General features: G+C 43.6%; 1 protein-coding gene and 2 pseudogenes across 3 annotated transcripts; 1 reads left to right on the top strand and 2 right to left on the bottom strand.

Moving 5' to 3' along the window:
• The first annotated feature begins 1956 nt into the window (after nucleotides 1–1956).
• On the top strand, nucleotides 1957–9218 carry LOC139023615 (uncharacterized; annotated as a pseudogene).
• A 3557-nt stretch (nucleotides 9219–12775) lies between these two features.
• LOC111958116 (UDP-glucuronosyltransferase 2A3-like) lies at nucleotides 12776–13472 on the bottom strand (annotated as a pseudogene).
• Nucleotides 13473–19958: 6486 nt separating this feature from the next.
• On the bottom strand, nucleotides 19959–25775 carry LOC111957370 (T-cell acute lymphocytic leukemia protein 2). 3 transcript variants are annotated; one of them, XM_023978163.3, is made up of 3 exons: nucleotides 25439–25775; nucleotides 24943–25238; nucleotides 19959–24154 (listed from the first exon to the last, which is right to left on the bottom strand). In XM_023978163.3, the coding sequence occupies exon 3, from the start codon at nucleotides 24140–24142 to the stop codon at nucleotides 23804–23806; it is 339 nt and encodes a 112-aa protein (XP_023833931.1). In that variant the 5' UTR covers nucleotides 24143–24154; nucleotides 24943–25238; nucleotides 25439–25775; the 3' UTR covers nucleotides 19959–23803. The 3 variants fall into 3 exon arrangements, with proteins under 3 accessions (XP_023833931.1, XP_023833929.1, XP_023833930.1); XM_023978161.3 differs by having other exon boundaries at nucleotides 24890–25238; nucleotides 25439–25764; XM_023978162.3 differs by having other exon boundaries at nucleotides 24890–25764.
• Between the last annotated feature and the right edge of the window lie 1052 nt (nucleotides 25776–26827).

Below are 26827 nucleotides of genomic sequence, written 5' to 3'. Positions count from 1 at the left end.
ATATAAAACTTCTATCGGTCAGTCCTCTTACCGAGGAGACACATGCATGGAACGCTTTACCAGAAGAACATAAACTGCTGGGACATGTTTCAAAAGAAACCCCAACAACTGGTTGCTACAGCTCCAATATTGCAATCATGTATTAACTGTATGAAGTGCTTCCATTAAGAGCGCTGTACGTCCAAGTTGTAAATATTAGGGGTATATACTGGATGTTTGAGACTTGCTTTGTGCGTCTAATTGTTGACTGACATCTGCTTAGTGATATAATTATGATAATGTACAGATGTTCTTTTATGTGATTATTATTATTTTAAACATTGATTATGCACTTATTTCTTCGCTTTGGTTTCCATTAAAGTCCAACTAGGGATAGGTGTTGAAAATGAGCGTGAGTTAGGAAACACTATAGGACAATTGTTTGTTCAATGTGTTTGTATTTGTTCCTATCCAAATAAACTAAACTAACTCCTGAAATGGGCCAGAATGGGTTAAGGTAAAGACCTGAATGGCTTGACAACAGCTATGGGTTACATTGAGCATCAATAAGCTCTACTCTACACACTTAATATGTTGTGAAATCTGTTGTGAATGTACTGTAATGTTTTTAAAAAATGTATAACTGCCTTAATTATTTAACAGTCTGATGGCCTTGAGTTAGAAGCTGTTTTTCAGTCTCACTGTCCCAGCTTTGATGCACCTGTACAGACCTCGCCTTCTGCATGATAGCAGTGTGAACAGGCCGTGGTTCGGGTGGCTGAGGTCCTTGATGATCTTTTTTCCTTCCTGTGACACCGGGTGCTGTAGATGTCCAGGAGGGCAGGCAGTGTGTCCCCGGTGATCCGCTGGGCAGACCGCACCACCCTCTGGAAAGCCCTGCGCTTGTCGACATTGCAGTTGCTGTACCAGGCGGTGATACAGCCTGACAGGATGCTCTCAATGGTGCATCTGTAAAGGTTTGTGAGGGTCTTAGGGGCCAAGCTGAATTTCTTTAACCTCCTGATGTTGAAGAACTACTTCAACACACTGTCTGTGTGGGTGGACCATTTCAGACTGTCATTGATGTGTACGCCAAGGAACGTGAAGCTTTTCATCTTCTCCACTGCGGCCGATGTGGATGGGAGCATGCTCCCTCTGGTCTCTACTGAAGTCCACAATAAGCTCCGTTTTGTTGACGTTGAGGGAGAGGTTATTTTCCTGGCACCACTCCGCCAGGGCCCTCACCTCCCTGTAGGCTGTCTTGTCATTGTTGGTAATCAGGCATACCACTTGTGTTTGCAAACTTGATGATTGAGTTGGAGGCGTGCGTGGCCATGCAGTCATGGGTGAACAGGGAGTACAGGAGGGGGCCAATGTTCCCTCACATTTTTTGGGGCACTGAGCAAATTTTTTGTCTTGTGTGCAAAAATGTAAACATTCTGAGAATTTTGTGCAACTTCCAGCACACGTTTACAGGGAACACTAAGGCTGTACCCTTACAGTTTAAAACAGTAGCCAACAGGCTATTGTGGCTATTTCAGCATAATGTAGGTCTACCAACAAAACCAATGAGCAAATCCCATGACTTTGTGGCTGTGGTAACTAATGACGACCAGGCACAACTCCAATATAAAGTGTTTTTTCTCAAAGTTGTGTGTCCTACTTATATATATGTATATTCGTAACCTAATCATTACGAAACTTTTGATGAAATATCCCATAAATGTTAACCAAATTCGACACTCTCATTGACCTCTATTCAAAAACTCCTCGCTTGTTGGGCTCCCAGTTATCCGTCTCGCTTTGCATCTTCCTTTCTGGCAGAATGTTCCGCCATGACGGAAGCTATAAAACCCCAGCTAACACTGACATCATGACAGGTGCATGGTGATGTGAGTGGGCCACTGATGGAAAGCGTGCACGCGCTAATGAATTTGATCAAACATACCGGGAATACAGATAAATTATAAATTGCCGATGTTGCCTTCCAGTGGGTTCTTTGCTGAATTATACTATCCATTTTTCAGACATGACCTCTGTGATAGGCCTTACTGTCTGTACAAGCATGTCAAAGTCGAGGGAGGAATGTTGGACAACACCCTGTATGAATCACTGGTAACAGAAGTGGCAGGTTAGTCTAGTTTTATTGTAATGTATTTACATGCAAATTTCCCAAAGTATCTCTTCTTCAGCTTGCCTTTGGTTTCGCCATACTTTTCAAAATAGGCCTATTAGTTAATTCCAACATGCCATTCTCAAATGGTAATGGGCAGGAGCACATTTATTTAATCAATTTGCGATCTGATTACTTGTTTTCAAGTCGGCCTATAACCTTATTGCATTAACCTGCCTTTGTAAGGAATGATGGAAGGCAATATCATTTGGCTGCATTTTATTTCACTTTGGAAAAAGTGTCATGTGATGTGTAGCAATGGATTTTATTACATCGTTTAATATTCTTAATGACAAATCTGTTTAAAATTGACTTTTTCTCCATAAACAGGTGTATGGGAAAACCCGTTCCACTTCCATCAATGGAGCCCCACAGGTCAATGAGGACAAAGACCCTTGCCTTTTGGAGTTGGAGAGGATTAACAAGGAAATAGAGAATGGGAATGAGGTAGAGAAGGAGCAGAGGAGATTATCCCTTTACCAAACTGTGCAGATTAACAGTAAAAGCATAGAGTCCAAGAAAGTCTCGATTCCCAAATCTGAAACGGCAGGTGAAGATTTGAATGGAAATAGCACCAAATCTTCACACAGGCAGTCCACTACAGTCTATTCTCCTTCTAGGAGGAAGTACGTGTTTGACAACTCCAAACAGAGGACTGATTTGGAATAATAGCCCTTGTCCAACGTCTCAGCTTCTTTGTGATCTAGTCATTGTTTTAAGTACAGGGATAAGTGGGCAAAGTGTGAATAGGACGAGAGAGAATGTTTGTAAGGGGAACCAAAGCAAACTTCTCAAGAGCTCACTCCCTCACAAGCTAGTAGAAACAAGCTAGTTGATGACTGATGAAGGGGTCCTCATCATTGATATTCCACCTCTGGAGAGCGACAGGAAGAAGAGTCGAGCTCAGAAGCCCTGTAAGACCACCACAAACCTTCCACAGGAAGTCAAAGCGGAAGTCCACCCTGTTCCTGTTGCTGTTCCTGCTGTGGCTGATGCTCCACTTGCTATTCCACTTCCTGTGTCCACTCCTAGTCCTGAAGTAGTCAAAGTCATATCCCCACCTGCAGTGTCTGAGGTTGTGAAAGATGAGGTTATAAGTGTTGTCATATCTACTGTTTCTGCTAGTCAGGAAATTGAAGGTAGACACAGTGCTGAGAGTGTGTTCGATGACCTCTCAAAATGCTTGGAAAATCTGAGGAGTTAAAGTGAGAGAATAGTTTGTTACTAAGAGGCTGAGGCCACTGCGGAAAGTAACTGAGACAGAACTTGAATGTCCCGAAATGGATGCTTCATCTTTACAGACACGTCACCATAATGATCCAGTTGGCTATGCGGATGTCGACTTACTGATGGCAGAGCCTGACTTGCTTGAAAGTGAGCTTGCCTCCAACTGTGTTGAGAACAGTAACCCTCTTCAACCCAATGAAGTCTTATATGGACATGTATCTTCACTACCTCACAAGGTTTTAGTCCCTCCCTCGATCTCCTCCCCCCATAAACTCCCCATTGAGACCCAGAGAGATAAGCAGACCGCAACACAGAGCTTCTGGTCACTTGTACAAAGCGTATCATCAGTGCCATGTCTTCAGAAAATACCAGGCCAAACTCCAGGGCATGATTTTGCCTTGCCTAGTCCAGTTCCGGCAACAAACTTTGTAGAGCAAGCAGCCACTTCCGCGGGTATCCAATCAAATCAAATCAAGTTTATTTTATATAGCCCTTCGTACATCAGCTAATATCTCGAACTGCTGTACAGAAACCCAGCCTAAAACCCCAAACAGCAAGCAATGCAGGTGTAGAAGCACGGTGGTATCACAAAATGCCAGCTGTTATATTGGCTAACTAATGGAATAGAATTAGAATCTGCTCCTTTTGAACCACTTACCATAGAAGAAGTGAATGAACAAGTTATTGAGTTCTGAGGAGCTTGAGTATTGAGTTATCTGATAGTGGTTTTGTGGAGGAATGCTACCGTATCTTCTTGGAGGAAGCCAACAAGCTGAAGAGGGATCAACAGACCAGGCTGGTACACCCACACTCTCACACATTGGGTAGGATACTTGGACAGTTGGATATGGGAACATGTTGATATTGTGTGTACAAAGTCATTGCTTGTGTTTTTTCCCTGCTAGCCTGTGTGAACATCATACCTGTGGGAACAACCACCCAGGTGGGCAACAACCTGCACTTCATCCTCCCAGAGGGAAGCTATACTCTGCCCATCACTTCAGTTAGTTCTCCAGTCACTCCAGTCACTCCAGTTTCTCCAGTCACTCCAGTCCATACCCAGTCACACCAGTTTCACCCATTTCCCCTGTTCCCTACTGCCTTCATCCCTGCTAAGGTGAGCGCAAACTTAAAGATGTAGAGGTGGACTAAAATGGCTTCAGTGATGTTCACTGACCGTGAGTACAGTATGAAGCAAAGCATTGTTCAGTTGTATATTGCTGAGGGCTGACCAAGTGTAAAAATGCACCTCTTGAAATGTGACTGATTTAGTCATAAGCATGCCTTTTACATGCTTGGTGTAGGCAATATATCCTATAGGCTGTGGTATGATTCATTTCCCTAGGACTGGCCTACTTTGGGTATTGTAGTCAACATGGGTCTGTTCTTTGTGCTCTGTTCATCATTCCCCATCGTGCCAGAATAGGGCATACTTCAGCTTTATGATGTATTTGCATTCAGGGCTAGTCCTGTTTTACTCCTAATTGGCAACTTGTGTGTTTTTTGTTTCTGGGTAAGGAAGCTTTAAAGAGGGTTTTCTGTCGGTGTGGGGCCACTTACTCTATGAACCAAGTGGGAAAACACACTCGCAAGGAGGAGTGTAACTACCACAATGGGAAGGGAGTTGAGAAGAAGGGTGAGAGGACATTACGGTATGTTCCACATTTCTGAATTTAGAAATGTAATCTGTTTGAGTAACTTGTTACTACTGTACAGTTCCAGGTGGAGGGAAACACACCATAGCTGCTGTGAGGGTGTCATTGGATGCCCTGGATGCCACGTTTTCAAGGTAATAAGAAGACAAACGGGGCATAGCACCTGTTAACCATAAGACTTTTCAAAGATGTCATGAAACATTTCGTATCCCCCACATACGTCTCCCCCTCAGCTGCATGTCCACGACACAATTAGCCTGGATGGCTTTGTCAGTACCCTTCCTAGACCTGCCTCTGATTAGGGCTGCCTGGAGGTGTTCAGTCGACTGTGAAACGGTGAGATTCAACAGTCTGATTATGGAAATCATAGGCAACCTTTTGCATGACATGCCAATTAAAGTTAGGTCAGTGTGTTTTGAACATCAATGTCCACGTTGCCATAGTAGTGATCTGGTAAAGTTATTTTGTTTACTGTATGACTAATAGATTTAGTCTTTCTTCCTTCAGTGCTATTACCACTCATGGTCTGGAGCTGGCTAGAGTGACTTTTGTCAACTCCAGTTTGCAGGTAACCTATGACACCTTTTGTGAAAGCTGATAATGAAGTCATTGACTACAACACCAGGAAGGGCCACATAACACTCCAGAATTAATATAGAATCTTGACAGACTGCTTTATTTTATCCAGCATTTTAAACAAAGATGGCATCGCAGTCACTAATGCTCTCTCCTGATCAGGTTTTCAGGCATCAGTGAAGTTAATGTGAAAGGAACAAGCTCGTCCATACGAGATGTTCAGGAGACTCTTCTGAGCTTTGTCAGTGCAGCGACTATACTGATTGGCCAACGCTTAGAAACTGACCTCTGCGCACTTAAGGTGAGTTAAGCTGCATTAGTTATTAGTAGTAACTATTTATTACTGAATGCGCACCGATATGGAAAGTCTATCGATACCAGTTGCTTTTTTTCCCGAGTTCCCAGTTGTCTTGTACTCACTGAAGTCAGATTTCCCAGTTTCTGGTTAACAGTTGTTTTGAGCGCGGCAGAAATCATGCTGGATTGACAGCATGGTCAATGTTGAATGTTTATAATTTTAAGTTTGAAAAGAGACCCTTAATCCCAGACGTGGAACCACACACCCACTCCACTGAATAGCAGGCTAGTGATGGCTTTGCAATGCATGCAGTTAACCACTGATTCCTTCCAAACCACTCATTGTTGAATTTGCAATTTCCAACTTGTTGTGTAATGTTTAAGTCCAATGGCCGATGAGCTCCGATACGTTTTATCTATAAATTCTTCTCTTCATATGACAAGGATTAAAAAGGCTTTGCCAGCAGATTGTCGACTTGATTCATGATGATGACTGCTAGCTAAGATTAAGTATGATGTTGACATGAGTCAAAGTTACTGTAGATATAACGTGATTTGACAATTTTATCTGTGGCCAATGACCTTGAGCCTTCTTGGATGGGCACTTCTAATGTAACTGTATGGCAGCACCCAAGGGGCTAGAATTTTCGAGCTCTACCCTTAGATTTGTCAGTGACATAGTGTCCCCATGAGTGACAGAGCACTGAGCTAATCACGGCGCAACTAGAGAACATTAGCAACCCCTACACTCCATATTTTCCGCTGGCTTCCCCACCACTGAAAGCACTGAGCTAGACTGAAACACCTGCATTTTGGAGCTGCCTTACTCAAGAAAACAAAGAGACCATGCTTGAATGCGGCTTTATTAACTCAATGATTTTTATTAATTTTTTACATTGTTTGCAAAGTGACATGTGACACATATTAATACCAAAATAACATGCAAAACAGGCAACCCTCCCAGAAAAATAGGGGTAATGTGGTATTAACGTCATTACACATACTCACTACCAGGGGATGTAGCACTTGAGTACCTATTGGTATCATTGTTAAGAGTATTGGAATGCACCTTCTAGCGACATTTGCGTATTTCTGTTAAGGAACGCCTTGTGTGCGAAGTGCACGTGTGCAATAACTCAATTCGCTTTTGCACTCCTAAACAGTGCAACTTTTTGTTACTTTGGCAAAGGGTAAAGTCTACAAAACTTAGTACACTCTGTTCGTAACAGATTGTAGTTTTGGGAGCAGAAAACTGTAGTGAGATCAAATGTTTCATTGATGAGAAAATGAGCAGAATGTCATATTTGGTAGTGAGTGGAAACGCCAATCAGATGCTTCACATTTATACATCTAGTGAAATATCTGTTTCCTTGTTCTATCTGTGTAGGTATCTCCTTTTCATCATCAGACTATCTGTGTAGGTATCTCCTTTTCATCATCAGACACAGTTGTGGGAGGAATACTGTGAAGTCCTTGGTCGTTTTTTCAAGGCAAATGAAATTGTAGATTATGTCAAGAAAAGAGCCATTCTGTTGAGCTAAACCTACAATCTTATGAGACATCTGCATGGTCCTGGTAAGCCTGGGGATAAACACTTTGAGGATATAGTGGAGTTTGCGAAAAGCACATTTCAACCGGAAGCCGAGTGAGATTGTGCAATGGTTTAATTCAAGCAACAGAAATGCAGATGAGAGTGTTGTGGACTGTGTAGCTGTCTTGCGTATACTGGCACAAGATTGCAATTATGGGGACAATCTGAAGGAAATTCTGAGAGGCTAGTTTGCAGCATAAATAATGACTGGATCCAACTGAAGTTATTATCCGAGACTGGACTTACATTTGATTATAGCATTGTTCCTGCCAACAAGGGTGTAAAAGAAATCCAGGGAAAATGTGTGGACAGTGTTAATGTGACTTGGAAACAAGGGACATACCAGGGAAGTGTGCACAAGCTAAGGATGCCTCAGGAAGACGAACCAGCACGAGCTAGGTGAGCACGTGAAAGTATGTTACAGATGCGAAGGTGATCACATGGGAAGTGAGTGCCATTTTCAGGAGGAAGTGCCATAATTGTGGTGAACAAGGATCTATAAAACGCGCATGCAGGGCTGTTCCAATCCAAAAGTGTGAGGAAAGCAAAACTAAGAAAAATTTGTACAAAAGTATGGGACACATTTACATCAGTGGGGAAGCTGAACAAAATTCAAAGAGGAAGAAGAGGATATGTTTACAATGTACAACATGTCAGATGACATTCTAAAAGTGGATCCTATCACATTGAAATTGAAAGTCATTGAATCAGATGTGAAGTTTGAAGTGGATACAGGGTGCAGTGTAAACATAATGAACAGATCAGAGTACTCAAAGTTGTAGGACAGTGCAACATTTCCAAGCTTGACTTGTTCTCTGCATCTCAAAACGTACACAGGTGAGAGACACATTAGGTGCAGCTAATGTAACTGTGCAGCACAGAGACACAGTGACTCAGCTACCCGAAGGAGTCGTATCAGAACCTGCTAGGTCGAGGCAGGATAAAAGAACTGAAGTTAGAATGGGGAACATTTAATCAGATTGATGAGGGTCAACGGTGCACATTGGAAGAGGTGTTTACAAAGAATGAGAATGTGTTCAAAGAGGAACATTGAAAGGTTCCCCAGCTAAAATCTATGTAGACGAGGAGGACACACCAAGGTTTTACAAACCAAGACCTGTGCCTTATAACATGAAGTCAAAGGTAGAGGCATTTGAGAGGACATTATGGAACCAGTCAAATTCTTGGAATTGGCAGCTCCCATAGTGCCTGTTTTGAAACCTGACAATACTGTGGGAATTACAAATTGACTGTTAAGAGAGTATCCTATTCCAAATTCCAAAAACAGGATATATTTGCAAATCTGTCTGGTGGACAGAAGTTCACAAAGTTAGATATGAGCCATGCATAGCAACAGGATGAGGAATCTAAGAAGTATTGTACAGTAAACACACACAAGGGGTTGTATAAACGTTTACCGTCTGGTGTCTCCAGCAGTCCTGCTATTTTTCAGAGGACCATCAAGGGCGTACGTCAAGGGATTCCACATGTCACCATTTACTTGGATGACGTCCTGGTGACGGGGAGGAGAGATGGCGTCCTGGTGACGGGGAGGAGAGATGACGTCCTGGTGACTGGGAGGAGAGATGACGTCCTGGTGACTGGGAGGAGAGATGACGTCCTGGTGACGGGGAGGAGAGATGACGTCCTGGTGACGGGGAGGAGAGATGACGTCGCTGTGACGGGAGGAGAGATGACGCCTGGGACGGGAGGAGAATGACGTCCTGGTGACTGGGAGGAGAGATGACGTCCTGGTGACTGGCAGAGGAGAGAATGACTCCTGGTGACTGGGAGGAGAGATGACGTCCTGGTGACGGGGAGGAGAGATGACGTCCTGGTGACGGGGAGGAGAGATGACGTCCTGGTGACGGGGAGGAGAGATGACGTCCTCGTGACGGGGAGGAGAGATGACGTCCTGGTGACGGGGAGGAGAGTGCGGCCTTACGTCTCAAGCGGAGTAAGTGTACCTTCATAGGGAACGAGGCAGTGTTCCTAGGACACAGACGCCACGGGTATCCATCCACTCAATGACAAGGTACAAGCAATCCAGAATGCACCTGGTTGAGCTCCAATATTTATTAATCCAAGGGGTAAGCAAATGTAGGTCGGGGACAGGCGAGAATTCATAAACCGGGTCAGAGTCCAAAACAGTACCAGACGAAGTGCAGTCTCGAGGTCAGGCCAGGCAGGGGTTCAGTAACCAGATCAGAGTCCAAACAGTACAAGGGGATAGGCAGGCTTGAAGACAGAACAGGAAGAGTGGTCAGGAAGGCGGGTTCGGAGTCAGGACAGGCAAGGGTCGAAACCAGGAGGACTAGAACCAAAAGAGACTGGGGAAAAAATAGGAGCAAGGAAAACCGCTGGTTGACTTGGCAAACAAGACGAACTGGCACAGAGAGACAGGAAACACAGGGATATATACACCGGGGATAATAAGCGACACCTGAGAAACAAGATTCTCTGGTCTGATGACACAAAGATCGAACTCTTTGGCCTAAATGCTAAGCGTCATGTCTGGAGGAAACCAGGCACCATTCCTACGATGAAGCATGGTGGCGGCAGCATCATGCTGTGGGGATGTTCTTCAACGGCAGGGACTGGGAGACTAGTTAGGATCGAGGCAAAGATGAAAGGAGCAAAGTACAGAGAGATATCTGATGAAAACCTGCTCCAGAGCGCTCAGGACCTCAGACTGGGGTGAAGGTTCACCTTCCAACAGGACAACGACCCTAAGCACACAGCCAAGACGGCTCCGGAGTGACTTCAGGACAAGTCTGAATGTCCTTAAGTGGCCCAGCAAGGGCTCGGACTTGAACCCGATCTAACATCTCTGGAGAGACCTGAAAATAGCTGTGCAGTGACGCTCCCCATCCAACCTGACAGAGCTTGAGAGGATCTGCAGAGAAGAATGGAAGAAACTCCCCAAATACAAGTGTGCCAAACTTGTAGCGTCATACCCAAGAAGAGGGCAAAGGTGCTTCAACAAAGTACTGAGTAAAGGGTCTGAAAACTTATGTAAATGTGATATTTCATTTTTTTATATTGAATACATTTGCAAAGATTTCTACAATCCTGTTTTTGCTTTGTCATTTGGGGTATTGTGTGTAGATTGATGAGGAACATTTTTATACATTTTTGAAGAAAAAAAAAGTCAAGGGGTCTGAATACTTTCCGAATGCACTGTATATGGCAGGAAGTTTACCATATGTACAGATCATCAACCTTAACTGTCTCTTTTCAAAGAAATGAAGGCAGTTCCACAGATGGTGTCTCTGAGAATTCAGAGGTGGGCAGTGACGTTGAGGGCGTATGAGTATGTCATCGTTTCCAAGGCAGGAAAGTACCATGGGAATGTAGATGCCTTGAGCCATCTTCAACGCCATCATAACAGCTCAAGAGGACAGAGTGCTGATGTTCGTGGACAGACACGGCACTCGTGACTGCAGAGCAAGTGAGAACCTGGACAGGTAAAGATACAGTACTGTCTAGAGTTAGACAATATATGGTAAGGGGATGACCACAACAAACAGAAGGGATTGAATTTCAGAGTCAGGAAAACAGAGTTTTGCGTACAGGATGGTTGCGTTTTGTGGGGAGCACGAGTGATTATTCCACTATCAGCATGCCAGGCTATCCTACAGCAGCTACATCAGAGTCGCCCTGGGGTTGGCTAGGAGTTACTTATGGTGGCCTAAACTAGATAAGGAGCTAGAGAATCTAGTCAAGACATGTAACACGTCAGGAACACAGGCAAAAGCAACAGCTTCCCTCCACCCTTGGGACTTCCCAGAGAAACCTTGGAGAAGATTTCATATAGACTACGCAGGGCCATTCATGGCCTACGACAGAGTTTTAGTAATCAAGGGATACCTGAGAGGGTAGTGAGCGACAATGCAACCTGTTTCATGAGTACAGAAACACAAGAGTTCTTCAGAAACAACGGTATTGTGCATGTGCCATCTGCTCCATATCATCCATCTTCAAATGGACTGGTGGAATGCGCAGTACAGACATTCAAAGAAATGAGGAAGAAAAGTGCAGAAGGGAGCGTAGCAGCAAAAGTGTCACGTGTTCTGTTCAGCTGCAGACTAACACCTCAACCCACAACAGGACGTTCTCCCGCTGAGATGTTACGAGGTCGTTGAAGATGCTCCACACTGGACCTAGTCTATCCAGACCTGAAAAGGAAAGTTGAACGCAAACAAAACAGACAGAAAGAGAACCATGACAAATTCACCAATGGCCGAAGTTTTGGAGAGGGGGACCCTGTCCTTACCATAAATTTCAGTCAGGGGTCAAAATGGATTTCTGGATTCATAGACTCAGTGACTGGTCCTGTCCCATACAAGGTAAAGTTGGGAGATGGTAAAGTGGTTTGCAGACATGTTGATCCGATTATTTCCAGATGGGAAGGAACAACAAGTGGGTTACCAGTTGTGATGGCAGAGGCCAGGCTGTTCTCTAGCTATCCAAGTGCTTCTGTGGTGCACGTGCCACAGACAGAGACAGTAACAGAGAAAACAGTTCACCAAGAGAAAAACCCAATTTCAGTCAAATACTCTGAGCCTGGCTCAGAAACAGCGGGTGGCTTTTCCACCGTTGAGAATAAATACTACCCCCAGTGTTCGTCGTTCACAGAGGCATGCAGAGCTTCCCAAGCTGCTTAAAAAACCTTTAACTCTGAACAAGAAAAAAAAGAACTGATATAAATTGTTTTTTAAAAGACAACTAAAAGACTCACAGTAAATGAGACTCAAGAATGAAATACATAACAGTTACCTATGCATGTGAAAAGAAAATTCAATTATTGTGAACATGTGAAATGTCATGTTTATTGTTTGGATCAGTAGAGTACATAACAAGTTATAAAGAACGTTTCAGTTAGAGGAACTTTATTTCATAATGAGTTCATTAACGCAATAGAAGAGCATAGGGAATGTATTATATTGTATATCCTAATAAAGGACTTATTTAAGAGGGGAGGAATGTGGTATTAACCATAATACACATACACGCCACCAGTGGGCGTAGCCCTTGAGTACCTATTGGTATCATTGCTAGAGTATTGGAATGCACCCCATACACACATTGAGTGCAGCTGCAGCTGCCTGCCTGTTACACCATGCTCCGGGTCAGTAATAAAGTCATTTCTCCAATAAAATTAGACATTACAAATTACTACAAATCAGTAGAACATGAGTAGTATTGGCATTAGAACATCCATTTAAACTTTAAAAAATACACTATACTCTGTTGTTTTGTGGTGTGATCATTAAATTGACCTCATCCAATGATATTGTAAATGAGCTCACCCATAGCCTCACTGTAGTATCAGTATCATGGCCACAGACTGTATTGTCATGTCCTGGGATGCAGAGAACAGAAAATTCAGAACAGGAAGCTTATTTTGCCCATTCATTTCACCATGGCACCGGGGACGTAGGACCGTGGGGTGGGAAGCTGCTCACAGAGCCTCTCCCAGGTGTGGGCGATAGAGAAACGCAGGTTCTAAACGAGAGGAATGGCCAGAATCTCAGTCATCAGCTCACCGCTAAATGGGGTCAACTAACAGTTGGTTGTACTTGACCTCTTTCAGTCTCCCCATGACTCTCTCCTACCTTAACAGTCCAAAAAGTTCCAAATCTGCATGTTAAACTGAATTTATTTTTGTATAAGTTCATGAAGTCTCAAGTTGATCTGCTAGTAGTACAGGTAGTCCATCTCGTTCACAGAGAAGTGTACGAACTCCTCAAGGAAATCCTCCAAGGCTTCCACAGAGACCGAGATATGAAAGGGTTCATAGCTGAAACAACAGCATTCCGTGGGGTCCGTGTATAGAGAAGCACAGTGCACCAGCACGGTAACATTGTGTCCTCTGTCTATCAGTGTCCAATACTTGCTTGAAGTTGATCCAGTGACTGGCTTCAGTGGGCCAAACTAATATGCTTCCAACAGTCTGTGCCTTATGATACATATAACTGTGATTATTCAAACGGGTATGCACTCTTTCAGCTGTAATCAATCCCTTTTAAACTAGTCGTTCAAGTAAAGCAAACATTAACAGAATAACTTTAACTCTGAATCATAGTTGCACTCAATGTATCGCACGTCACCAGATTAAAGAGCCAACAGCTGGTCTTTGGGGGTGAAAAGTAAAAGCCTACATTGTAAATCTGAACATGGTTAAAAAAACTGAGGAAGTCAACAGAGTAGAACAAATATAAAAGTGAATGGAAGTCATTATTGTAAATGTTTGTGTTACTATTATGTGTGTGACAAACAATTATTATAATTGGGAATAGACATTTCTAAACTAAGTAAACTTTCTCACTAAGTATAGTATAGTTTATTTTAGATGACCCAATCTCTGTTTTTAATGTGAAATGTAGTACTAGTATAGTGATCAGGTGAATGAGGCAGCTGGTTTGAGTGTGGGGCCACAGAGTTCTTCCAGGGTCAGGGTCCTTTAGGAAGCTGTGGTATTGTGACTGACTGTTTTTCTCTGGGAAATAATGTCATCTCCTACATGCCACTCTGGCCCCCCTCATTATCATTGTAGATTCCTTTTGACATTGGATCCAGGAGTGTCTGTGAAAACAATAAGGATTTGAATGCTTAATTTGCCTGGCTGTAAGAAAGTCAGCCTTCCTTTTATAGTTCGATGCTACTTTTATGATGAAGGACGTGGGTATTATATTAATAAGGTGAACTTTTGGCGTGGAGCGTTCAGTATACACTATAAGTTGTTGTTCTCTAAACGGCTGCCTCTGCTCTCCTTCCTCTTTCTAACCATCCTTAGTAATCTCTTTCTCTCTCTCCCTCTCTCTCCCACCCCTCTCTCTCTCTCCCTCTCTCTCCCACCCTCTCCCTCTCTCTCTCTCTCTCTCTCTCTCTCTCTCTCTCTCTCTCTCTCTCTCTCTCTCTCTCTCTCTCTCTCTCTCTCTCTCTCTCTCTCTCTCTCTCTCTCTCTCTCTCTTTCTCCCACCCCCTCTCTCTCTCTCCCACCCCTCTCTTTCTCTCTCTCCCCCCCCTCTCTCTTTCTCCCTCCCCCTCCCTCTCTCTCACCCCTCTCTCTCTCCCTCTCAGCGCCTGGGTGTGGGTTACAGCGTGTTGCTTTTTGAAGTATACATTTGCATAATCTGATTAGAATGTGGGTTTGTCTGTGTCAGGCCCTGTAAGAAAGTGCTCCAGAGGAGAGGGTGCTGTCCAGCCAACAATGGGGTCCCCCTTCCCTCGATGAGCCTGCACCTGCATCCATCCTTCATTGGGCTGCCCTCCTCTCCCTGCCGACGCTGCTGGGGGAAGACCAGAGCAATGGGTAGGAAGAAAAGAGGGGGAGGAAAGGAGGGGATAGGGAAGGGGGGGGGGGCTGAAATATTTAAACATGCAGAGTGTGAATTGGTTTAAGGGGATAAAGAGCTCAGGGCCTATCGGTTGGCACCCAGCTCCAGAAATTCTTTTTCATGGCGCCTCAGCCGGGAGTGAGAGGGCTTGCCTGCACTGATCTGGTCCATTGTGATAACAGATTCAGACAGTGTGCTAGACGCAGATAAGGAAATGTGCTGTCAATAGACCATTACCCCTGTACTTGGGAGAGAATAGTCAATCAGGCAAATATACTTGAATGAGATGAGCAGAATACAGATTTGATTTTCAGTAGCTAGTGAGTTAGCATTGAAGCATCTACTGTGTTTGGATGTTTTCTGCAAATAACGTGCATAAATGACACAGTAAATGATACTTTGATTCAATATGATTACACTGAAGGCCTATGTGTTGTGTTGAAAATGTAAAATTTGTTTGGCCTTAAAAGAGTTCTATAGTTTGCTGAGCAACAATAAATCCATGTACTGCATAATGTGTGCAATTTCTCTACCATATATCAATACTAGCACAGCAAAAAGACACAGACGTATATACATAGTAATATTGTATATATACATTGTAAACAACCGGAATGCTGTGTAACTGAGGATGGATTAAGGGGGATATAACTGCATAGAGAACTTGTTGGTACTGTAGTTCTATCATCCTAATAAAGTATGATTCTAGTCTAGTGTATCCCCAATGGATTAAGAGTAGTCGCCTGTCCATTCCCACAGGCTGTATGCCTGTGTCCAGCAGCTGCACATTGCTCCGTTTACACACCATTAGCAGGTTTAATGGTGGTGGAGAAAAGGCCAAAAGCCTCACACCAACTCACAGTTGACTCTTCAGCTCAGTAGTTGCAGCATGTTGGCACAGTCAGGACATGGGGCAGATTTAAACAGTGTCAATAGGTGATTAGTAGGCTGGTTAAATGTTTAACAATGGTGAGCTCCACGTTTAGGCTGGTTTAACCAGGCTAGGTGACTAGAGCTGTAGACTTGTGACCTTGGGGTGTAATCGTCGTCTTAGCTGATGACATCTCGGCCAACACAATGGAACAAGGAAACTTTTCTTTCTGTTTACGGTAGCACTTTATTTTACATGACTTTTTCCACTGGTATTTTCTTTGTATTTAATAGAACATTATTCTTTTTTTTAAATCTAGCCTTTATTTAAAATTCTTATTTATGACAGCCAAACCTGGGCCAATTGTGCACCAGCCTATGGGACTCCCAATCATGGCCAGATGTGATTCAGCGTGGATTTGAACCAGGGACTGTAGTGACGACTCTTGCACTGAGATGCAGTTTAAACCGCTGCGCCACTCGTGAGCCCATAAGTGGGGGTAACAATGGGTACTTACTTGACAAAATAGGCCTTTGTTCTCAATACATTCCTTTTATTGTGCTGTAAGGTTATGTATTTTTCTAAATCAAATTTCACAGTTCTTATATAGTAATCCATGATAGAGAGCCTACAGGGAAATTCAGGAATTCAAGTCTATTAAATCTAATATGTGCGTATCTATATCAAGGGAAAATATCAAAATTAAACCATTGGACAGAGAAATGGCCAAGCCTATGTAACCTACACTGGCATCTGACTTCAGTGACATTTTGCCTCAGTAAGCGGAAAATTCCGTTATGACCTCCGACGAGTCATCAAATAGTCAAAACGTCAACCAGGAATAAGATCGAATCCTACTACGCTAGCTCTGATGCTCGTCGGATGTGGCAGGGCTTGCAAACTATCACGGACAACAAAGGGAAACCCAGCCGCGAGCTGCCAAGTGACACGAGCTTACCAGACAAGGTCAATTCCTTCTACGCTCGCTTCAAGGCAAGCAACACTGAACCATGCATGAGAGCACTAGCTGTTCCAGATGACTGTGTGATCTCTCTCTCCGTAGCCAATGTGAGTAAGACCTTTAAACAGGTCAACATTCACAGACAGATTACCAGGATTTGTACTTAGAGCATGCACTGACCAGCTGGCAGGTGTCTTCACTGACATGTTCAACCAAGTTGGTAATACCTACATGTTTCAAGCAGACCACTATTGTCTCTGTACCCAAGAACACTAAGTTAACCTGTCTAATAGACTAGTGCACCATAGCACTCACATCTGTAGCCATGAAGTGCTTTGAAAGGCTGGTCATCACTCACATCAACACCATCATCCCAGACACCCTAGACCCATTCAAATTCGCATACTGCCCCAACAAATCCACAGATGATGCATTCTCTATTTCCCTCTGCACTGCCCTCTCCCACCTGGACAAGAGGAACACCTACGTGAGAATGCTGTTCATTGACTTAAGCTCAGCGTTCCAACACCATAGTGCCCTCCAAGCTCATTACTAAGCTTAAGACTCTGGGACTGAACACCTCCCTCTGCAACTTGATCCTGGACTTCCTGATGGGTTGCCCCCAGGTGGTGAGGGTAGGCAACAACACTCTGAGCCTCAACACGCGGGGCCCTCAGGGGTGGGTGCTTAGTCCGCTACTGTACTCCCTGTTCACCCACGACTGTGTGGCCGCACACGAATCCAACACCATTATTAAGTTTGGTGACGACACAAAGGTGGTTGGCCTGATCACCGACGACAATGAGAGTGCCTATAGGGAGGAGGTCACTGACCTGGTAGTGTGGTGCCAGGACAACAATCTCTCCCTCAACGTCAGCAAGGCAAAGGAGCTGATCGTGGACTACAGGAAACAGAGGGCCGATCATGCCCCATCCACATTAACGGGGCTGTAGTGGAGAGGGTCGAGTGCTTCAGGTTCCTCGGTGTCCACATCACTAAGGAATTATCATGGTCCACACACCAACACAATTGTTAAGAGGGCACAACAACGCCTCTTCCCCCTCAGAATATGTTGCATGGGCCCTCAGATCCTCAAAAGGTTCAACAGCTGCACCATTGAGATCATCTTGACTGGCTGCATCACTGCTTGGCATCCAACTGCAAGGCGCTACAGGGTTGTGCTTACATCACTGAGGCCAAGCTCCCTGCTATCCAGGACCTCTATGCCAGGCAGTGTCAGAGGAAGGCCCAAAAATTGTCAAAGACTCCAGCCACCCAAGTCATAGACTGTGCTCTCTGCTGCCGCACGGCAAGTGGTACCAGTGCAAGTCTGGAACCAACAGGACCCTGAATAGCTTCTACCACCAAGCCATAACACTGCTAAATAGTTAGTTAAATACTTAACCAAATAACTACCACCATTGACCCAATGGAATATTTTTGACAATTTACTTAACTACTGATTTAGAACCAAGGAGTTACCACAAGTCAGCACAAAGACAACAGGAGCACTGCCTCCGCTTTCCAGCACCATTTCAACTTAAACATTTACACATCAACAAGGCTATATATGTTAGTTTAATACACCGAAAACAAACTTAGATATCAAAAAACAATTTAGTTCAATCATTGTTGCTAAATATCATGTTGCTGTCCATGGTACTGATTTATGTGTGTGTGTGTGTGCGCAAGTAAAATAAAAAAAATGTGACCTACATGTAGACTAGTTGAATGCCAATGTCATCCTCCTCTTATTCATGTTGGCTAAACGGTCTATGACTCTGTCATATAGTACACTTTTAGTTTTTGTTGTCATAGGCTACTTAGCTAAAATGCTTGCTAGCCTAACTTTCTTGCATGGGCAACAATGAACAAACGAAGTTAGCTAGCTAGTTAACGTGAGCCTACTAGGCTACATCTAGGCTACATATTGAACTTCAGTCGTCTCAGGCCAGTGCCACAAAATATGAATATATGGTTAGAACTGAATTGCTGTCATAGTCCTTGGTCTGTCTGTACAGAGAATTAGCAAGCTACACTGAACAAAAATCTAAACGCAACATTTAAAGTGTTGGTCCCATGTTTCATAAGCTAAAAGAAAATCCCTGAAATTTTCCATATACACAAAAAGCATATTTCTCTCCAATTTTGTGCACAAATTTGTTTACATCCTTGTTATTGAGAATTTCTCCTTTGCCAAGATAATCCATCCACCTGACGTGTGGCATATCAAGAAGCTGATTAAACAGCATGATCATTACACAGGTGCACCTTGTGCTGGGGACAATAAAAGGCCACTTTAAAATGAGCACTTTTGTCACATAGCACAATGCCACTGATGTCTCAAGTTTTGAGGGAGCGTGTAATTGGCATGCTGACTGCAGGAATGTCCACCAGAGCTGTTGCCAGAGAATTGAATGTTGTCAGACCACGAGTAATCCCGCCAGCCCAGGACCTCCACATCCGGCTTCTTCACCTGCGGGATCGTCTGGTGAGGGTTGGGGGGGTTCTGAGGAGTATTTCTGTCTGTAATAAAGCCCCTTTGTGGGGAAAACTCATAATGATTGGCTGGGCCTGGCTTCCCAGTGGTTGGGCCTGGCTGCCACGTGGGTGGGCCTATGCCCTCCAAGGCCCACCCATGGCTGCACCCCTGCCAAGTCATGTGAAATCCATAGATTACCGCAAAATTAATTAATTAAAATTAATTAATTTTCTTATATGAACTGTAACTGTAAATCTTTGAAATTGTTGCATGTTGCATTTATATTTTTGTTCATATAGCTACTGCAGAACATCAGCACAAACAGAACAGAAAAAACGAAAATTACGTTATGCTTAGGAAGTGATTTGATTAGTAGGAAGCCAAATCCAAGCTGGCTTCCCTTCGGGGGTGTTTTGCTGCACCAGAACAACCCACAGTTGAGCTCAGCTCAACGCTGATTCGCTCATTATTCTATATGTTTTTTTTATCAAGGGAGGCCAAAGGCTTGCTGGCATCAATGAATTAAATGCTACGGCAGAAAAATGTTATACTCTTTAGGTCCAGACAGCTTCAGATACATGGGCTATTGTGAGATTCATCCACTTGCAAATTTGATGGAAAATTGCGAAAACAGAGAGAGACAAAAGCTACATTATTTTATCATTCGATTTTGTTTTTATCAGTTAAGAATTTGAGTAAGCCTGGCTTCCCTTGTCATCTATGAATACACACCACTGGTCCTTACTAAATCAGTTGCCGGAGAGGAAGGAAACCACTCAGGGATTTCACCATGAGGCCAATGATGACTTTAAAACAGTTACAAAGTTTAATGGCTGTGATGGGATAAAACTGAGGATGGATCAACAACATTGCAGTTACTACACAATACTAACCTATTTGACAGAGTGAAAAGAAGGAAGCCTGTACAGAATAAAAATATTCCAAAACATGCATCCTGTTTGCAACAAAGCACTAAAGGAATACTGCAAAAAATGTGGCAAAGCAATTCACATTTTGTCCTGAATACAAAGTCTTATTTTTGGGGCAAATCCAATAAAACACATTACTTAGTACCACTCTCCATGTTTTCAACCATAGTGCTGGCTGCATCATGTTATGGGTAGGCTTGTAATCATTAAGGACTGGGGAGTATTTTGGGATAAAAAAAGAAACAAAATGTATACACAGGCAAAATTCTAGAGGAACACCTGGTTCAGACTGCTTTACAACAGACACTGGGAGATGAATTCCCCTTTCAGCAGCACAATAACCTAAAACACAAGTTCAAATCTACACTGGAGTTGCTAACCAAGAAGACAGTTTTTACTTATATCTACTTGAAAATCTATGGCAAGACCTAAAAATGGTTGTCTAGCAATGATCAACAACCAGTTTGACTGAGCTTGAAAAATGTTGAAAGGAATAATGAGCAAATGTTGCAAAATCCAGGTGTGGAAAGACTCACAGCTGTAATCGCTGCCAAACGTGCTTCTATAAAGTATTAACGCAGGGGTGTGAATACTTACGTAAATGAGATATTTTTGTATTGCGTTTTCAATACATTTGCAAACATTACTAAAAACATGTTTTCACTTTGCCATTATGGGGTATTGTGTGTTGTCACACCCTGATCTGTTTCACCTGTCCTCGTTATTGTCTCCACCCCCTCCAGGTGTCGCTTATTTTCCCCAGTGTATTTATCCCTGTGTTTCCTGTCTCACTGTGCCAGTTCGTCTTGTATGTCCAAGCCTACCAGTGGTTTTCCCGGTTTCCTAATTTGCCTTTTCTAGGTTTTGACCCTTGCCTGTTCTGGACTCTGTACCCACCTGCCTGACTATTCTGCCTGCCCTGACCTCGAGCCTGCCTGCCACTCTGTACCTCCTAGACTCTGATCTGGTTATGACCTTTTGCCTGTCCATGACCATTCTCTTGCCTATTCCTTTTGGATTTATTAAACATCTTAAACTCCAACCATCTGCCTCCTGTGTCTGCATTTGGGTCTCGCCTAGTGTCATGATATGTGTAGATGGGTGAGGAAAAAAAGGTATGTAATCCATTTTTAATTCCGGCTGTAACAGAATGTGGAATAAGTCAAGAGGTGTGAATACTTTCTGAAGGCACTGTACATACTTTTGTATATATATAGTGTATGTGGACACCATTTAAAATTTGTGGATTCTGCTATTTCAGCAATACCCGTTGCTGACAGGTGTATAAAATCGAGCACACAGCCATGCTATCGCCATAGACAAACATTGGCAGTAGAATGGCCTTACTGAAGTGGTAGGCTACACAAGCTCACAGAACGGGATCGCTGAGATCTGAAGTGCGTAGCGTGTAAAAATTGTCTGTCCTCTGTTGCTACACTCACTCCCGAGTTTCAAACTGCCCCTGGAAGCAACGTCAGCACAAAAACTGTTCTTCGGGAGATTCATGAAATGGGTTTCCATGGCCGAGCAGCAGCACACAAGCCTAAGATCACCATGCGAATCTGGGTTTGACAGATGCCAGGAGACCGCAACCTGCCCAAATGCATAGTGCCAACTGTAAAGTTTGGAGTAGGAATAATAGTCTTGGGCTGTTTTCATAGTTCGGGCTAGGTCCTTTAGTTCCAGTGAAGGGAAATCGAAATGCTACAGCATACAATGACATTCTAGACAATTCTGTGCTTCCAACTTTGTGGTAACAGTTTGGGGAAGGCCCTTTCCTGTTTCAGCATGACAATGCCCCCGTGCACAAAGCGAGGTCCATACATAAATGGTTTGTCGAGATCGGTGTTGGAGGACTGGCCTGCAGAGCCCTGACCTCAAACCCATCAAACACCTTTGGGATGAATTGGAACGCCGACTGCGAGCCAAGCCTAATCCCCCAACATCAGTGCCCGACCTCAATAATGCTCTTGTCCCCGCAGCAATATTCCAACATCTAGTGGAAAGCCTTCCCAGAAGAGTGGAGGCTATTATAGCAGCAAAGGGGGGACCAACTCCATATGAATTCTCATGCTTTTGGAATGAGATGTTTGCAAGCAGGTGTCCACATACTTTTGGTCATGTAGTGCATCTAACTCAATAACCTCGTACCCCTGCATATCGACTCGGTACTCATTGTGTATTTATTCCCCGTGTTGTTTTTCTATTTCATTTTTTCTCTCTGCGTTGTTGGGAAGGGCCGTAAGTAAGCTTTTCACTTTGTTTACAAAGATTTGTGATGTGAAAAACACTCCAAGAGCCCATGGGAGACCCTCAGGACGAGCAGTATTACATCTGCTTGTTGGGTCAGTGGTCAGTGGTCAGGGTTTGACTGCATGGTGACCTGTGTGACTGCAGGGCACAAGTTAAGCTGTCCTTTTACTCTTCTCCTCTCTCTGCCCTCGGACACTAGATAAGGGTTCAGAGGTCAGGGGTGGTCTCTGTGTCCACACGGTGGTCAGGGTGTTTGTAGTGGACAATCAGAGGGATGGCCATTACTGGCCCATTGAGAGGGAACAAGGGCTTTACTAGACTAGGGGATCCAGAATGGACCAGTACAAACACACAGGGAGCAGCTGTACTCTTGACTTACTGGATCGGCACTTTCTGTTACATTAGTAAAAATGGTTGCATGGTGTCTTTTAATGATAAGAGGATGGTACTTAATTACTTTTGATAAATTCAAAGTATTTTTTTAAATTTACAAATAATTTATTAAATAAATAGTTCCAATAAATAACATTAACAATATTAACCAACATTTTACAAAAAGCATATTAATCACAATAGCCTTGAGAAAAGATGGTAAAATAAAAATCTTTGGCTACATGACATGCCTATTGTACAAGAAGAGCAAGATGAATAAATACTTGAACGGACAGACAACTATTCCTGGTATGTGTTCATACAACAGTCCTACAATTGAAACATATTTCAAAGAGAATTGTCAGTTGATATCCTACAGCTCATTCCCTGTCGTCCAAATAAATAATCAATCAATACTGTACGTAATCAATACATATAAGATCAATGTGTCACTCAAGGAATGTGGTCATATTGCAGGATTTGATAATAAATAGTGCTTTGCAAATAAGCAAGGTCAGAATCAGAGATTCAGCACACAACAAAAAATCTCCATAGACTTTTGTAATTGGATTGTAGTCCTTGGTGAATTGGACAAGACTTTATCTTTCCTGAAATGAATTTCCCCCCCCAAAAAAATTCCTTGACATTTTCTATTTCTTAATCCTTTAAATTGTCCTTCATGGCCTTAATGCATCATTTCTCATTTCAAAACGAAACATTTTTGATGCAGACATCTTTCACCACCGACAGGATGAACATACATGTCAGACATGAAGATGGGAATACATCCAAGCTACCGGTACATCCATGCAGATAACAGATTACATTTCACAAGGCTCCCATCATCCCCTGTCATAATTTCAACATAAAAGTGTGGCTAAATAAATCCATCTCCATCTCTTTAATTCAGCAGGGAGGGCATCACCCACAAACACCACACAAACATCCTCTGCTTGCCATCACCACCAACACTGTCCCCCTCAAGTGTTGCAGAGCTAAAATGGAGTCTATGGATGTGGGTATGGTGACAGACAGTTTTACCCCAGGGAGTGGTAGATGATGATCACCCATCAGAGGAAACTGCAGCAGGCACACTACCAGGCCTCGGTACTGTCACAGCTTGATCCAGGGGAGGGGGCGTCAGTGTCGCTGGCCAGGCCCCAGGTCCTGGAGGAGGAGTGGAGACGTTCCACATTGCCCCTGAGGAAGGTGAGCAGGGCGGTTGGGGAGTGCGAGGCCGGCTCACCACTCTGGCTCTCCAGCAACTGCACCAGGAAGTTGATGTAGCGCATGGCCAGCCGCAGGATCTCGTTCTTGCTCAGCTTCTTCTCTGGCGGGTGGGTGGGGATGAGCTTGCGGAGCTCAGTGAAGGCAGTGTTGACGTTGTGCTGCCGCCATCGCTCCCGTGTGTTGGTGAACACCTTCTTGGTCATCGTGCTGCTCTCCTGGAGGGAGGAGAGTGGAGCGTTTTAGAGAGAAATCTACACAGACTCAAAACTACCACGGTGTTGTTCTACTGGAATTACACCCTATTCCCTATATAGTGCACTACTTAGCCCATGGCAAAAGTAAATGTTCTTTGAATGTTATGTGACATGTTTTTCTCTGGAGTTTAGTCTGAAATGGCACTATAGTGCACTACTTTTGTCTAATCAGAAGTAGTGCACTGTATAGGGAATAGGGTGCCATTTCTGGTGCAGACCCCAGGCAGAAATGCTGTATGGTGGTGTCACATAACATTTTAATTGCACCTAAATCTCCACGATGACTGAAATAGGGTGCATTAACACCGTAATTGTAAGAAATAGATGTATAATATAGTTTAAGTATGACTAATGTAATGTATTTGATATTGGAATTCAGTTTCATCTTCAGAAGATGAGAAATACCATCATGAAAATACATGTTTATGGAAAAGGTCTGACCTTCAGTCAATGCATACAGAGGATGCTAGTGTGTTCGTCACGATTAGCGTACATACAAATAAATACACTTCTGTTGTGTTGAACTATTTATTCCTGAATGGTACACAAAAAATACAAACGGAAAATGTGTTCCATCTTTCATGAGATTCCTTAACATTTTCATTCCAACTATTTTTTACTCTAACAATTTTACAATTCAATAAAGGAAAACCTCAGAGGAAAAAACAAAAATCCACTTATTGTCCCTGATCTCACCTGTTAAGTGCTGTAGCGTGCAGACAGAGGTATCAGGTAGCAGAAGTGTGTACCTCAGGTCATCAGTGTTGGCTGCTGCAGTAGCCCGATGTAGTAGTCCAGTCCTGTGTGTAGTAGGTCCAGTCAGTCACAGCCTTCTCATACTCTGATGACTGTGTGTGAGAGGGAGGGATGGAGAGAGGGAAGGCTGGCGCATACATCTCACATTTTTATAGCTGGGTGAGCCCCTATTGTGTGACGTGTGCGGTCGTTGAGCCTCTCCTCCAGTCTGCTGCATTGTGGTGTTCAACTCAAGAGTGATGTTTCCAGCCCCAGACCACTGTGTTTCCCGTTGGGTGTTCTATTCTGTCTGTAAACAAAGAAATTACCAATAGGTTAGCGGTAAACATATGAATACTGATGTAATATCATACGTTTAACAATTTCAGAGAATATTGGAAAACTTTTACTTTCATATCATCCACTCCTTTTTGTTGAGTCATTTCACTAAATGATTCATGAATTTTAATACGCAACGATGTGACTTTTAAAAGGTAACATTACGCTTACAAATAAATTCCTATTGAGCTGAAACTGAGACGTTTCCCTTCCTGATCCTTCCCTTACAATTCCGGACATTTGTTCCCTTCTATGCGCAAACATCAACCATGGGTAACCCATTCAGTAAAACTTTGATATCACCAGTCCTGCTACCACTGAATTCACCCTGATTGGGCCACAAAAGGTAAAAATACCATATCCAGATTGACAGTTTAACAATGTGCGTTTTGTTATGACTATGGTAATCTTGTTGAGCCATTCCAGGGGCCACACATAAATTACAGGGGGAGCATGGGGAGCGAGCGGGCTGGTCCTTCCCTGAGCCACAAGCATGAGCGCAAGTCAAGCCATCTCTCTACAACCCCTCCTCCTCGGCCCACCTCTCCTACACCCTCTCTCTCTGCCTCCCACTTTCAACCTCCGTTTCAGATTTTTAAAAACGAAGTCTAGTTTAACCAATTGTTAATGTTCTTTTTTACACCCTTCAAGTGTTGTTTCAAAGACGCAGCCTTCCATAAAAGTCTCTCTGTGTGGAGTAGGAATTTACATAATCCGATTAGGGCCTGGGATTAGCGCTGGGGCCTAGAGAACAGGCCCAATGGGGCCGGCCCTGAATTGCTGCCATTCATGGGCCTTGCTGCACTTCCAAGGGGCTGCACCTGCAGTGGTGGGTCCCCCTCTCCCCTGTTCTCTCCACTCTACTCGGCCTCAGGTCTGCAGACGCACTCACAGCAGGCAGTAGGCCCCTTCAGCCAGCCAGCCAGTCCCTACGTCCCCATCCTCACACCAGGGGTGTATTCATTACGCCGATTCTGTTGCAAAACATTTAGCAACGAAATCGTTAACTCCAAACGGAAACTGTTTTGCAACAAAAACTTGAGTTTCTATTGGACAAATTCAGGTCGATCCCTCCCAGTTTCGTACCGTTTGCTCTGTTTGCTTCCATTTGGTTCTTAAACGGTAAACGGTTTACGTTGCAAGACTTAATGAATACACCCCAGGGCCGCATTCAGCAGGGCCAGGGCACAACTTTGTGGAATGTTAAGATAGAAATGTATTATGTAGAATAAACATGCCTCTCTGACATGTAGAATAAGGAATCACATTGTCAGATTTATTCATGACATTTCTATCTGCAATGTTCCACAACAATTTCCTGCTGAACGCTGCCCAGCACTCTCCCAGAGCATTTACCCCACCATGACCATGATCATAAAATTTAGCTCAGCAAAGGACTTTTATCTGAAGAGCTGTGGACTGTAGCTCGGCTTTAGCTTTGGTTTTCCTGTCACAGAGGGTAGTGTGTGGGGGTAAAGAACCAATCGGCTTGACGACCCTGAAGAAAACAACATGAAGCTCCTATGGAGAAGTGAGAAAAAAATACATTAGTCAGTTTTG

The sequence above is a fragment of the Salvelinus sp. IW2-2015 genome, linkage group LG33 (genome assembly GCF_002910315.2).
Source record: "Salvelinus sp. IW2-2015 linkage group LG33, ASM291031v2, whole genome shotgun sequence".
Classification (NCBI taxonomy): domain Eukaryota; kingdom Metazoa; phylum Chordata; class Actinopteri; order Salmoniformes; family Salmonidae; genus Salvelinus; species Salvelinus sp. IW2-2015.
Note: the sequence above shows the minus strand (reverse complement) of the source record. Positions and strands in the feature narration are given on the sequence as shown.

Coding starts and splice junctions, on each gene's coding strand:
- LOC111957370 (XM_023978163.3), bottom strand. CDS start 24,142: ATGACCAAGAAGGTGTTCACCAACACACGGGAGCGATGGCGGCAGCAC.